At 38.7% G+C, this 15,390-nt stretch overlaps 1 protein-coding gene across 3 annotated transcripts in view; it reads left to right on the top strand.

Annotated features, from left to right (window-relative positions):
• CADM2 (cell adhesion molecule 2) overlaps positions 1-7,915 on the top strand; it is a 571,412-nt gene extending 563,497 nt beyond the window's left edge. For all 3 annotated transcript variants that reach the window (XM_074532615.1, XM_074532612.1, XM_074532619.1), the window contains one exon: positions 230-7,915. In XM_074532615.1, coding sequence (XP_074388716.1) covers positions 230-348 — 119 coding nt within the window. In that variant the 3' untranslated portion in view covers positions 349-7,915. The remainder of the gene's footprint in view (positions 1-229) is intronic.
• The last annotated feature ends 7,475 nt before the right edge of the window (positions 7,916-15,390 follow it).

Genomic DNA, 15,390 nt, shown 5'->3' with positions numbered 1-15,390 from the left:
TTTGTATATATGCCTTTCCCAGTATAAGTATCAGTGTAAATATTTCTTAAGCAAATTAGAAAGTTGAGCACGCCTTCATGATGTATACTAAAAACTATGTAAAAATATTTTTCATTAATTGAAAAACTGGAGTACATTGTTTGAAATGTACTTCCTATAATGCAGTGTAAAAAAAAAACCCTAATCATTCTCTTTTTAATTTTCTTTTCTCTTGTACTGATTCCTACAGGAACATATTTAACAAATGAAGCAAAAGGAGCTGAAGATGCACCTGATGCCGACACAGCCATTATCAATGCAGAAGGCAGCCAAGTCAATGCAGAGGAGAAAAAAGAGTATTTCATTTAGATGCAGAGCTAGAATCTTGGAGTTTTACTTATCAGGCTGACTGCTGGAGAAAACTGGCTATCATTTCTCAGAATTCATTTCTGCCATCTTCTGCTATCTTTATTAACTCGCATACCTGCTATAAGTAGCCAGTTTATGCCAACAATCAGCTGTTGACATCATCATTCTATAATTACAGTATCATGCATAAAACAGGACATTTATTATTGCCTAAAAATCATATCCACTGCTCTCTTAACATACAGTGCTTGAATATACAGCCTTAACAATGTTAATCATCATCTTAATCCAAGTTTTCTACATATTTAAGTGTTATGCAGCTTTCTTTTCCAGTTTTCTTTTATCATGTCCCTATTAGTATGTCATAGAACAAAATTCATAACAAGTACTATTAGGTAAGGTCCTAATTTACTTACAGAAAATGTTAAGTCTAAGATTAGAGGTTTACAAAGAATATTTTATACCTATCTATAATGCAAAAAGCAACTTGTTTTTGAAACATATGCCCTTGGAAACACAAATTGAAATTAGTTTAGTATAGTTTCTCATATGTTTGGATTGGGTGGGAAAAAAGATCAGTCCAGTGAATTTTTTGGGGTGTTTTGCTTTGTTTTGTTATGATTTAAATGGTACCTTGACAACAGTGCCATGGTTTAGTGGTAAAAACATGTGAGTAGCTATACAGGTTCTGCAAAGTTAGGTAATAGAGCTTCTTTTGAAACAATTTGTCATGCCCTTTTACTGACTTTTGGGATCACAAAGATTAGAGAACTTTCTGAGTAATTTATGTTTTTATAATTTATTTGCTAAACATGAACTCACCTGCCTACTCAAATTTGATGTGTTCATGGGGCACAATTGCAAGGCATTTTAGTATCTGTATATAGTGCATATAATAAATTCAATTAAACATTATTTGATACATATTCAACTTTTTTGGCGGTAGCTAAGTCAGTCACAAGTAAGCATTTTCTAATGTCCATTATATCCCTTTAGATATGACTCAATATTCTGAGTAGATAACATGTGTTAGTATTTTTTTGTCTGTATGTCCTAGCACTGTTCAGCAGCAAACTTTTCTAGTTCTTGTTAATTTTTTCTTTGTTATACAATGGAAGCACAATGTTATATGGAAAGGTAGTTTTAAGCTAACAACCAGTGCACAGCCTCAGGTTTTAAATTACAACCACATTTGATTACTATCCTTAAAAAGTACTATTGAGTTGCTAAAATTCTCAATTTTAATTTGGCAGTTCCAGAGCTGCTTCTCTATGTTGGTTTGCCAAAAAAACAAAAAAAAAACTTTAAAAAAACAAAAAAAGAAAAAAAAAAGAAAAAATAGAAGTGTTAAAACAAAAGATATATGTTTTGTGTATACAGTAAATGGACTAATTCTTTATATTAAATTCCTGTCTATGCATTTTGTGAGGTACCAACTTATGTCACCGTGAATGATAGAGAATTCCTGCCATGCTTTTAGCTCCACAGTGAAGGTCTCTGTTTGGATTATTTCTGAACTATTTTTTTTTTTTTTGTGTAATTGACAGCTGAAAAATCACATGCTCTTAAATATGACAACAAAACACTGTAAGCCCATCGGCTTATTTCCTCTTCCAATGAAAAGAAAAGGTTGCCATAACAGGTCTTGGAAATGATTCTACACTGGAGAACGCAAGTTAAGTCTAGTTGGAGCTCGCTTGGCTCCTGTGTTTTGCACCTTTGACAAAAGAAGTATTTCTCTCTGGTTGATGTGTTTGTGAAGCATAAAAGCATGATGGTCTGCTGTAAAGGACTTTCTCCTGGGATTTTATTTTTGTGTGGGGAAGGGAGAATTTGGAATAAGACATCATGTGGTATGGTAAAATGGAAGATAAAGGTGCTGTGACAGATTATTTATCAGAAGAATATAAACCTTTTAAGGACAATATTAGAGTATTTTAATTGTTTTTGTTGAAGCATCTATCTTGTTACTTTCTAAGAAAAAAGGGTGACGTCAATCAAAACAGCACTTTTTTTCAAAATATACAGACATAAATAATATGATGTGGTTGAGTGTTAACATAATAAATCATATACAGTATGACATTTTAAAGAAATAAGTCTGCATTGATGTGATTGCATGCTTGTTTTTACAGTTCACTCCATACCCATCTGTGGAAAAATGCAATAATATGTTAATATAATATGGTAGTTTGAGAGAACCAGGTAGGTGCTACTAGACACATTGAAAACTAGTATAGGTTTACAAGATATTCATGTCTTTCAAAACATAAACATGTAAAAGGCTGGCAAAGGAAGTCATTCAGTTTAATACCAAAAATATGGGTTCTTGTCACAGCAGTAAGTTACATTAGCTGTAGTACAGTATCAAAGTTTTATTTCAGGACCTGGGGCCCAGTTCAACAAAGCTTTTAAGCTCATAGTCAGCTTCAGGCATCAGAGGAGTTCCCTTGGAGTATAAGGCACTGTTCATATGCTTAAAAACGAAGTGCTTCCCCGGATGAGGGCCTTATTTGCTCCATTGGAATTCCGCACCAGCGTGGTGTTTACGCCTTTCTTCATCCTTCCTAGCTCCAGCTCGCTTGGACAGTAGGGTTGTTACTTGAACCATTACCCAGCCAAGGTCAGGCAGGGCCTTCAAAAGCAGGATTGGCCTTGTGGTAACCATTTCAAACCATATTCTCCAGTGTCATACAGACAGCATTTCAACTTGGCAAAAAACCAGATATAAACTGTACTGTTAAGACAGGTTTGTTTGTTTTGTTTTTTTTTCCATTGGCTTTCAATTAAAACTGCTCGCATATGCTCATTTTTAACCCATTTGATCTTCCATTGTCTTGCACCTGGTGATGTCCCTTGCAGCTGTGCACAGCAGGTGTGAAGAGCCCCACACAGAGCGTTCTACCTGGATAGCACTTTGCAGGCCTGTCTGGTCTTCACGGGTTCAAATTACTACACTGGGTGTAAAGATCCCTCTTTTCTGTCAGCAGAGTCATGGCTCAACACTAATGACATTAAGTAGGCTAAAAGCCAGTTGTCCATTCCTTTTGCCCGAGTTCCCATTCTGAAAAGAAAAATAAAAGTTTTTATGATGGTGTGAGACACCAGCGAGTGTGTGAAAAGGAGGCTCTGAATGGGAACCACCTTCACTAAAATGTATGTGACATCCTCTCCCTCACTCACTTGCAGAGTAGTTTTCTCCAGACCAGGTAGCTAGTTTCTGCCAGTGTACTGTTTACAGTGTCGACTGCTGATTATTTTTAAACTTTTTGATGTAGACTTTAATTTTTTTTGTTGTTTTTTTTTAATGCTTCAAGAACATTCTCATGATTTGAACAAGAAAGCGGTGCATCAGAAGACAAGGGGTGCATCATCCCACACTTTTAGTGTCATCTGACAAACCAAGAGACAGTTTAAGGAACCTGATGTTTAACTTGAGGCTCAGAGTTTAAGCTAGAACATCTCAAAAAAGTTTCCACATTACTTAAGGATGGTTCGTCTTGCACTGAGACTCCCTCTCTAAAGGAACATGAAGAAAACCAACTTTTCTGAGTGAGACATGAAAGTTAACATCTTGTGTGTTTTCATTGCAGTATAATATATATATAAATATATATATATAGCTATTTCAATGAAAAGAAAGGACAGAATCATCTGTAATTATGTAATTCATGATTGTAACAGCACTGAAGTTACCATGTACGCACATGTACAGTAGCTCTTTCAACAGTTACAGTGTAGTTACATGTAATTCCCTGTAACATAGCAGTTCTAGTGTAATTTAGTGCCACTTATTGTAAAGTGTTACCAAAAGGAAAACGGACTTCTTACCTTTAGAATTCCGTTCCAATTAAAGGTAAGTTTATTAAATTAGCATCATTAAATCTGATACTGCGTTTCTTAATTAAGGAGGTGATTTAAAACTCTCATGTTCACACTGCAGCTTTCCCCCATGGCTTACCCAGACTCCTCCAAATGTCTAATCTCTACACTCCTAGGGACTGGTAATCTGTGATGAGCATACCAAAAATCCCAGCTACTCCAACTTTAATTGAACAAGCTGTCTAATAAAGAAAAACAGCAACAACAAAAATGATGAGTAATGCTTTTTATTAAGTGGCACAAAGTACACACTAAAAACTATGCAAAAATATAGGTAAATACAGTGTACTTACATGTAAGTATCTTGTACTTGCTGTGTATGGATATTGGAAAACCATGTAATTATAATATGCATTTTGATTATTTCAAGCAAGGGGTGACCCCCAACAGTCACAGGGGAAAAGTGGAAGGTACATCTACAAGCAGTGGATATCCTAATGCAATATGTGTAATTCCTCTACTTGCAATGACAACTAATTTATAAATAATACTGCTCCTCATTCTCACCAGCTTTGCTTTCCATTTCTTGGAGCACCATTAAATACCACTGAAACACCTTTAGGCAAAGTACGACACTGACTCCTCTAGTGGCTTTGCTGCCGGCGCTCTGAATGTCTGGCAACACTGTTCTGTAATCTTATTGCTGGCTCAACAGCACAAGTTTCATCTTTTTTTCTGTCCTCAAGGGAGCCTAGTATGTTAAGATGCTGAAATATGCTGCCATATGCCCTGGTATTTTTAGCATGAACAACAGAGAAAGAGAGAGAGAGAGAAAGAGAGAGAGAGAAAGAGAGAGAGAGCTGCATTCTTCTGACCCCTATTTTGCTGAATCACCTCACCTGGAATTTCCACTGCTTGCTCAGTAACACCAGGTAATCATAAATTGTAAGTACACAATGCTTCCATTGCAGTACAGAGGATGCCCTAAATGATAAAGCTAATGTTTTTGTAAATGTGAAGTTTTGTATTGTAGATCTTTTTCCTTCTTGACACTTTTCTGTCGTGCCCTTCCAGAAGAAATGCACCAAAAGATAGATAGCATAGAATAGCAAAAGAAGACAAGAATTTTTTTGTAAGCCTTCTTGTGGTTGCCATTGCTATCACCCTCCTTTGTGTCCTGTGTAACAGGCAAATAAATGTATTTAGCAACTGCCATTAACATCATTCCACACTATACTATTCCTAGAATATGACATCTACCTCTTAGTCTAAGTACTAGCTATGAGATATTTGTATACATTTTAAATACTATTGAATCTTTGCTTTAGTCTTGAAATGAAATCACTGTATTATTTTTTTTCTGTTAAAAAATAGGTAAAAATATTTTCTGGGTTCATAAATCTTGCCCTGTTCTTATTAATTTTGGTATAGTTTTAGCTTTTTAACAGGGCATAAGGACACAGCCTCAGCTGGTATAAATCAGCTTCACTCTGTTGCCTTAAATGTGGGCCAATTTACGCTGGCTGGGGATTCATCCCAAGCAGCTTAAAAATAAACTGCTATAACACATCAATATTTAGTCAGCTCTAGATAATGATTTGCAATCCAACTGCAACACAATTCTTCCAAGTAAGACATGCATGTATGAAGAGAAACTTTAAAAAGCACATGCAAGCTTTTGAATTAAATATGCAATATCAACACTGTTGAGATATCCTGACTTTTCTCTCACTTATTTAAACATAATATTGCCAGGGCATGTTTACATTAAAAACACTCAATGCATGGGGAGCAGAGAAGGACTATTGCAAACAGCAGGAGAAAATTAAATTAATAGAGAAGCCTTTGATGTCAACAGAACAGAGTAGAAACTCTTTTGAGAGTAGGACTTCCTACAGGGTTTTTCAGGGTGGACCTAAGGCCTCTAAAACATGTGGAGGTTGTTTACTTGGCATTAAGAGAAGCTAGCACAGTTCCTTCTTGCTGTCGAGGAATCCTACCCAGCACTCTGCACTTCTTTTAACTCAGGAGAAAATAAGGGTACAAACATGGTTGAACAGCACACTTCTGTATCACTCCACATCCTCAGGATGCTCCAAGCCTCGTGCGCTTCCAGCAGCCCTTAAGAGAATTCTTCCAGCATCTAGGAATCATCCTGTTGCCAAGTTGTGTTCATTTTCCTCAGCAATGTTTAATGTACTCACAGCCAGACAGAAGGTGTGAAGCCAATTGGAATGAGTCTGCAGTTCTAGGGGCTTCCAGAGCCTTGCAGTAGATGGGGAAAAAAATTAAAAGAAAAATAAATTCTTCATGGCTTCTGTGTTTACTGTAGGTCTGCCCTCCACATTCTGTGTCTTAAGTCATTTATTCTCTGCTGGGCTAAAAGCAGCAGTCTAATTGGAAAGGAGGAAGGAAAAGTATGTCCTCTGAAAGGAACAGTCTGTGCTACTATTAAAGAAAAGTTCAAGGGTTTTTGTTTCTTCCCTTTTTTAAGATTTCAGGTGCAAAGCCAAGCCTGTTGGGGTCAGCACTTTAGCACTTTCCCTGTGTTCAGGGTCAAGCCAGCAGTGTTTCATGTGTGAGCTCTGATCTCATGTTTCAGCACAAATACAGACAGCCTTAGCCTGCCCTTATGCATAGTGCTGAAAATCACCAATGCTATTTTCTTCTAAACATAGTAATTTTCTCAGTCTTGTTCTAAAATGAAATATTGAAGGGTTTTTATAATAGGTGTAAAGGGAGGGAATTTAAAGTAATAGCTTGTAAATAAGATTGTAAGGATGATCATCAACTCTTTATGTTGATTATAAAGAGGAGGATAGTCTTTAATTGCTGGGCTGATTTCTTTATCATTTCCTCTTTCTCTCCTTTCTATGCATATTGATTAATGTTAGTAAATATGCAGTTGCACATGTTGTCCTTTTTCAGTGAATGCAGATTTGCTTATACCCCTATATAGCTTTCATGGAAATATGCAAATATAACCTACAGTCATCTGCTTCTGCCAAAACAGTGAGCCAAGAGAGGGAAACCATGGATTACTGGATTCATATATGTCCTGCTTCCATCAAAATGGAGTACAGTACGCCTATTGAACTCAAAAGAACAAGGCTCAAGTCCTTCATGCACATGTTTGAGTTGCTATTTAGCTCTTTTTCTAAAGAATTATAAAGCAATCCTTGTGCATCCTTTACTTTTAGCCTAGATATTTTATAACTACAAAACCCCTTCAGTTCACCAGGAAGTTTCCTAGAATAAATAATAAGGCATAATTTGTGAAAAGACTATAACAAATTCATATATTCATGGACAGTGTAAGTGTATTCTCCTAGGAACTCTTGTGTCCTTTGCTCTTACACTGGCGATTTATGGCCCTGAGAAGAATATATTTGAATGGTTCAGAAATACAACCATTGACCTGTTAAAAAATAAATCCATGGGAATTAAACATATTGCACTGATGATGAGACACATCAACTTCATTTTATTTCCTCATTAATAACTTTAAACAGACAAAATGCATATTGTAATGTTGGGTACATGACACTTGCATGTTGCTATGCCTATATACTTACAAAGTATTCAATGTGTACTTGGTGGCGCTTAAAAATGTCATGTACAATTCTTCTAAACATTCTTACAGGGTTCCCATTTGCACTTCATCTTTCAGAAAAGTCTTGTCAGAAAATTGTCTGATGAATATTATTGAAAAAAAATAAAATTTCAATTTTAGTTATCTGTTGGACATTTCTGAATTGTCTATTCATTTGATACATTACCTGGTGCTTGCCAGTTTGGCAGTGGAGATGATTTAGACCAGTGGCTGTACACACAGAGTGTTCACTGAGCAGATTTTGCTGTTTGCAGTAGAATTGTCGCAATCAATCATGTTCTTCTTAAAAATATTAATTCTGAGCTTTTAAACAGTAAACCAAGGAAATAATCTGTGAGACAGAATTACAAATTCTATTATTTGATTTGATGTTTATATAATATTTATTGTGTGTTGCTTTATAGTTTCTTCTGACTGACAAAGTAACAACTGTCGGATGCCATCCTCACTGTAGGGGAAACTCATCCTTGTGAAGAGGTCAAGTGATGAAAAGCATTTAAACCTGTGGGACTTAAATGGTGGATTAGCCCTCTTGAAGGAGCTATGGAATTCATGCAAGGTTTTCTGCACCACTTACCAAGTTTGAGTTGATGTTGTAAAGGGCAAGAAGGCCACCAGTCTCAAAGGGAGAGGGACAAATGTCAGAGGGAAGAGGAAATTCTGTGTGTGTCTGTGTTTCTGAAAAAGAAACCAGTCCCAGATTGGTACCCCTGTGCAGAGGATTTACAGTGCTCTTGTACATCTCAGTTTTCCTGTGATCTGAACTAAGCACACTTTTGACAAATGTAGAGTCCTATTGGATTCAGTGGATTTGTTTTTATCTTTATTGCTTCTTTTCAGTAAACCAAAATATGTCCTCTTCACCGATTTTTAAAATGCAATAAGAAGACTTTTAAATATAGCAGCAATACAGATTTTCACTTTTTCCTCATTCACATGACCACAATTTTTAGGGCAAAGTGTGCTGGAAGTCTACAGTGTACCCAGCTAAAATGATACAATCCAAAAAATGATACAGTCCAGCAAATGATGCATTCCACCCCTGGATTAACAGCTTTTAGTACTGTCCTCATTTCTGTCACCAAAAAAAACTTACCCAGAGATAACTGCACTTTTCTCTTTGCCTTGCCCTGGTTGAAAGAAGATTCTTGCAGTTATCACTTCAACCTGGTATGTCCCTTACATGGTTCCCTTAAAAAAATCCTAAATCTGTAAATGCTGCTAATAGATTTTTTTTTCATCAACAGCAAACAAGCCAGCCCTCTTTTCCACTTTCTGTTGTAATAAACAATGAGAGTCCCTCTTTCTATGGATTTTTGGTTTGATTTGGTTTGTGTTTAGTTTGGTTGGTTCTTAGTTTAGTGTTTTGTGGGCTTTTACTTGTTTGTCTCTTTTCAAAAGGGAGAACAAACAGGCTTTCTTTGAAACTATAAAGGCTGCCTGGAATTACACTGAATACTGAGAATAATTTCATTGAATGCAGAGTCTCTGTACCAGTCTGTCATGGCATTATACACATTAAACACTGATGTGTAAGAGGAGCTCCTTGCCCCTTTTAACAGCCATCAGGCACCTGCATGAGGATACACAGAGTTATTCAAAAGTGATGTTACAGAGGAACACTTGGCCCAGCCCCTTTGGTAAGTGTAAGGTAAAGGTAAGTGCAATTAGTGAAATTCAGAGATAATTAAGTGGGGATAATGAAGATGATTCCTTGCTTGACAAAGAGTCATAGTGTGCTGCCTTCTGGTCCTGCTCCAAGCACTTGGCAACATCCTGAGCCATGGGAGGGCACTTTTGATTATCTCTGGGCTCCTTGCTTGCCCTAGCTCTTCCTCCTGCTGAGTTTGCAGCAATAGCTTCTCTGCTGCTCAGGGCTAAGAGCTGGGGCCTTATTGATTCTGCAAGCTGCACACAGGAAGAAAAGAAGACAAGAGAGTGTTTTTAAGCAAGCCGGAAAGATTTTTTAGAAAGAGGCCTCTCCTTTATTCTGTGGCAACTTACAGGAAATTAGCACTGATGTCAGCTGGTGAGGATAGCAACCATCCCTGCTTGGAGTGTTGAGGGGGAGGACATCCTCTGGGCCCTGCCAGCTGGGTGCAGGGGAGAGGGAGCAGAGAGAGGAGGAAAACTGCACATGCCAGCAACATGGGAGGCAGGTTTGTCTCTCTCTAGTAGTAGGACCAAAGGGGGAGCCTGTGGCTTTTCTTTTCAGCCTGTATTCATGGCTAGAGGTGCAAAGAAAACCTGATCCAACCAGGAGATTTGCAAAGCCACTGAACAGCAAGAAACATTTTAAATGCTGATGCCATCACCTGGCAAGCAAGCAGTGCTTCCCACTTCAAGGACTTTGAGTTGATTGAACTGAGAGACAGGTGGGAATTTACAAAAGACAAAGAAAAGAAAAGAAGAAAAGAGGAGAAAATCAGAATTGGAACCTTGACAGATAAGGTTGGACAGAAAGTGCAAGTAACAGAAAAGAAAATAATACCATTTTCAAGGGCTTTTAGTCCTGTATGAAGGCATTAGCCAGCCCCATCTCAGGACAAACAAAATATTTTATATAATTCTGTAATTTTTCCAGTGCATTTTCTTTTTTTCTGGAGCATCTAATGGTAACTTCAGGGACAAAAGCACACACACCATGATGTGATCCAGTTAAAGTACATCATTATTTTGCACTCATTCACATGGGATGAGATTACCCTCCAGAATAGCAGTAAGGAACATGACTAAGAGCTGTCATATCTATTTCCTCATCCACACCCCATGAAGGAATATGTGTGCAATGAAGCATTGTGGTTTAGTTATTTATTTATTTATATATTTTCATATTTTCCCAATGTTTATGTAAGAACTTTGTATTTTTAAAATCACTTTGTACTTGAAGATGAAACCAACGCAATTTGTGATTGTTCCTTCTTCCTGTGAGATTCAATGCTCCAGTTTGAGCAAATTCTCCCTGTAAAGACTTCAGCAGGATAGAGGATTACTTTTCTTGATGATGGTCTAAATTTATGATCTTTAGCAAGACTTTTTACTCTACTCAAACCCAGCCTTTAAAGTAAAGTCCAGGACCTTGGAATGAATTTTGAAAAGCTGATGTAGGCTGTGGGAAGCAGGCTGAGCTTGTTTATTAAGGAGAAGATGCATCCAAGTTTTCCAAGGCTTTGAGGGTGCATGAGGACATTCCTCATGGCCAGCCATCCTGCACAGCTCTCACCCACCTGAGCGGTGACACAGATGAATTGCTGCCACCAGCTCCACATTAATTTATTGCCTGAAGGTGGTAACAAGTCATAGCTGCTGGAGAGGAGGGAAGCAATCCTCCTGTTGGGAGTGTAGCAATGTCTCTGTGTCTGTGTGGGGCTGGTTTTGGCATTCCCTGGGAGCAGACTGATTCCTAAATTTTATTTACCTGGACACAGGTGAGGCTGGTGGCCTCTTCATGCAGGTAGCATAGGATTGCTGTGCCTCTGACCCAGCCTTGTCTGCACATGGAAGCTGAAGGTGATGTATGAAAGGGTTAATCCTATAGGACTGAACAGCTTGAACTACTGAAATATTAATACAAGGTCTTCTTCTGGTTCTGCAAGAAATTAGTGGTGGGCTCTAAGTTAGGGGGTTTATTTTTCAAGTTGAGCTCAGAAACAACAGGCACAGCTGCACAGAAATGCACACACACACAAGTACAACACTTCCTATATTTTTCTATGCCTTTTTCTTGTCCTAGTAGACAAGTTCTACATTCTCTGCTCCTCCAAGTTCACAATTTTGTAACTACCATAGTCTCTTAGGACACAGCTTCCTCTTTGTCCTATTTGCTTTATACTGCACAGCTGATAGTGATGCTTTGTGTGGCAGACAAACTAACTCTAAGTTTACTCATTGATCAACAGGTTTGCTGTAAGTTTTTCAGCAGGACACATACTGAGCCTTTCTAAGGGAAGACATAATATATAAAAAGGAGGTGGTGGTAATGCCTTTTGGTGTTTGCCTTTTTTCTTTTATGTGCTCTCTGAATTCTTCCCACATACATTTATTACTCTGTCACCTATTAGTAGGTAGATTTCCCCCCCAGTAATTTTCCATGGCTTTTCCTTAGGCAGAAAGACAAAACAAATTCAAGAGCCCCAAGTCCCAGGAGGTGCAAAGCTCCAATGTTATCTTGGTTCCTTCTGGCAGCCAAGGCTGAGAGCAACTCTTTGAGATCCATTCTCATGGACAGAGCACAGCCAGTGCTGAATGGGGGGCTCCAAATGGGTTTGACCTGAGGGGGAATTGCATCACCACTTGTCCTCCTAGTTGGTGCTTCTTATCAATTATGCTAATTTCCTAAAACCTGTAAAAACATCTTTACTAAAATTATCTCGCATTTCATTTCCAGGTTGGGAAAAGGCAACAGTGGAAAATATTATGGATTTTCCTACTATAGTCAGTACAGCTAGGCAGTGTCCACTGAAGTGCGAGGGAGATTCAGCATCAGTTCCTGAAGGTAGACCAAAGATGAAGGAAGCTGTGTGGCTGGTTTTGGCCGTGCTGCAGTTTGGCAGAGTGTGTGTGTCAGCAGAAGCACCAGCTCAGGGCATTATATGACCACCAAGTCACAGATTTTTCTCTGCCAACACCACTCTCTGTCTCCTCCAGAGTGGGAGGGAAATAGCCAAGCTTTTTTCAGTGCCCCTGTGGCATTGAATCTACATTTTCATTCAGGAAATGAATCATGATCTTTGTGCCCTTTTGTAGGGCAAAACCAGACAAAATGGTATTTCCCTTTAATGCTCAAAGATAACAATACTTGTAAGGAACTAGGAACAGGGGGAAGAGAATTATATAGGCTGTGTGGGGTGGAGAGAAATGAGAAATGCAACAAAAGTGAGAAAAAGAAAGGTGTTGGCAGGAGGAAATGGTGCAATACCTCTCCCAGCACTGAAAGTCTCACAGTTAAATTGCCAATGTGAGGTTCACAGTAAAAGGAGGGGAGCATAGCTAAAGATTCAGATACAACAGCAAAAACCGTTAAGGGTTCAGGGAGGGAATGACAGAAATTTCAAAGCAAAGCCCCAGAGAGAAAAAGGCCTCTGGAAGAGGACGATGGCAGACTGAGAGAATGTCACTTTGACACTGCAGAGATGCCCTAAAGTCCCCAGAGCTGGGACTGAGGAGGCATCACATCAGACTCCCAACAGAAAGGACTTCCACTGTCACTCACAGGCAGCCTTGGAGCTGATCAAAGGGTCCTGCTAAAAACCCACATGAACTCAGGAGCCCAAGAGAGAGCAGATTGCCTACAGGCAACACCTTGAGCATAAAATCTGCAGGAGACAATAAGGCAAAAGGGAATAGCTTGAGGTTCCTGTAGCCACCAGAAGCCCTCTCCCCCTAACTAATGGGAAATGATGATGTGGTCTAAAGCATTCCCTACTCTTCTGGGGTAAAAGTATACCAGCAGCTTCATGTGGCACGGGAATATTTGATATAAATATTTACATCTTCATCACTCTCTCTCAAAGCTCTACTGGAGACACTAGAAAGTCAGCAGCAACTGCTTCAGGCCAAAGCTCTGCTCCAGCTATCAGAAGAAAATGGCAAGTGCAGTCACAGCCTTTGTCACCAGCTGCCACCCACTTACTTGGGTGCTTGCAAAAAAGAATGACAGACAGTTACTCCTTGACAATGGCAGTGGCATTCTCACTCCTTCACAGCTAAAAGGAACTCTAAAAAACCCCTCTGTTAAATTCATACTGAAAGAGGTTAAACCTTGATGCACTATTAATAAGCTCAAGCGACAAAACTTGGAAATCTCTCACCTCCTTATATACCTCAGGCAGGAATTTCCTTCCCAGAAATAATCTCCTTTATAACCAGCCAATGAAATTTGTTACAATTAACCAAAAGAAAGGAGTGAAGACCATTGTCAGGGTTTCCTGAGCTGCAGAGTTCATTGTACAAGCCATGAAATTCTCTTGCAAATGGAAATTAAGTACTCTGTAGAAGCAGGGATCATTATATAAGAATATAAAGGAAAGCCCTTGCTGCCCTATATCCCTAACGAGCCAGCTAATTTATGGGTTTAGTTTTCCTAATGACCAACAGTGATTTGGCAGACATCACCTATGTATGAAACAAGGTGAAACTGAGAACCATAGAAATAAGGCTGAGTTATACCAAAGCTAGTTCAGTTTAAAATCAGCCTAACTCCCCCAGACCTCTGTGAAATTACTCCTGATTCATTTGGATGTGCTTAAGCACAGAACCCAATTATTGTTTTTGCAAAATGTTGAATGCAGTGTCATGCTGGGGCAAGGAATGAAGAAAGGCTTGTTTCAGCCATTTTTTTTTCTTTCCTCATTGTTTTTTTTCTTTTTTTCCTCTTTGAATGACTTCTTATGCCAAAGTTCTCATTAGGCAGCACCAGAGATGTCAAAAAAACTGCATGAGGTGTTACAGTAGTGACTCAAACCTCGTCTAGCCTCTGTAAAAATGCATGTTAATGCACTGACCTCTCCCAAGAAGCAGGGACAGCTCCACCGCCCGTTTCTGAGCTAATGCATAGAAATTGGAGTGGGAGGATATTGGGCAGGATCAGTGTCTGGCACAGCCATATACTGCTAGTGAATTGCCCATGTATCAAGTCAGAAAATGTGCAATTACAGCTGGACAGAAAAAAAAAAACCTGAGAAAAATGCAGGGACTCAGTATTTACTTTTTGTTTGTTTTCTCTGAAGGCCTATATATTTAGTAGAAGTCATGAGAATGCAGGGTAGGGTTGTTTGGGTTTTTTGGCAAAAGGCTACAGGAGGATTTGTCAAATATGATAAGGGAAAACCATGAGCAGATATTCCTAAGAAGTTGTTATGTGAGTGAAATATGGGCCTGCAGGGAAAGGCCTGGGAATTAAATGTCCTCTTAAAATTCTGTGGGCACAGCTGCTTTCAGTAGCTGTGCTAAGCTGCAAGAAATGCAAATTACTCATTTCTAAAGGAGCAGAGGCCCTGGTAGAGTGTGACTAACCCACATCCCCTTGCTCCTTGCTGGCCAAACACTCACTCTAGTGCTCAGCTTGCTGTGAAAAACCAACCCCTTTGCTGGTACAGAGCTGGCACCAAGAACCAGCTAAAAATTTGTCTTGTTCTGATTTAGGTTTTTTTTTCATGGGACTGATCCAGCAATTTCATCTGGCTGGTACAGGACTATAGCAGCATTTCCTCAGTGGAGTGCTGGGCTTTAAACCAAAAGCAGAAGTGTCTTTGTAAGACTGCTGTGTGAAAAGTCCCTTTGCAAATCATTTCTCACCAGAAGACTTGCCTTTTCCCATTAATTGATAAAAACATACTAATAATAATTTTCAAAACATTATTGAGATGATCCATTAGTTTCTTGAACTTTCCTATTCCTTCCTAAATTTATTTAACTGGGTAACATTCTTTAGCAAGGGTCTGATAATCAAAAGAGGGACAAAATAGAAACCAAGAAAAATGGGTGAGAAAGAAGGGTTTAAACGGTATTCAAAGTTTTGCTTTATTTGTATTGCAGGGGGATAGAATATAAGTAAGTAAAGGCAGTATAGAATGTAATCATACCCCCTAAAGAGTTGCAGCTGGGTT

The sequence above is a fragment of the Zonotrichia albicollis genome, chromosome 2 (genome assembly GCF_047830755.1).
Source record: "Zonotrichia albicollis isolate bZonAlb1 chromosome 2, bZonAlb1.hap1, whole genome shotgun sequence".
Taxonomy (NCBI): domain Eukaryota; kingdom Metazoa; phylum Chordata; class Aves; order Passeriformes; family Passerellidae; genus Zonotrichia; species Zonotrichia albicollis.
This window is presented reverse-complemented; position numbering and strand designations above follow the sequence as displayed.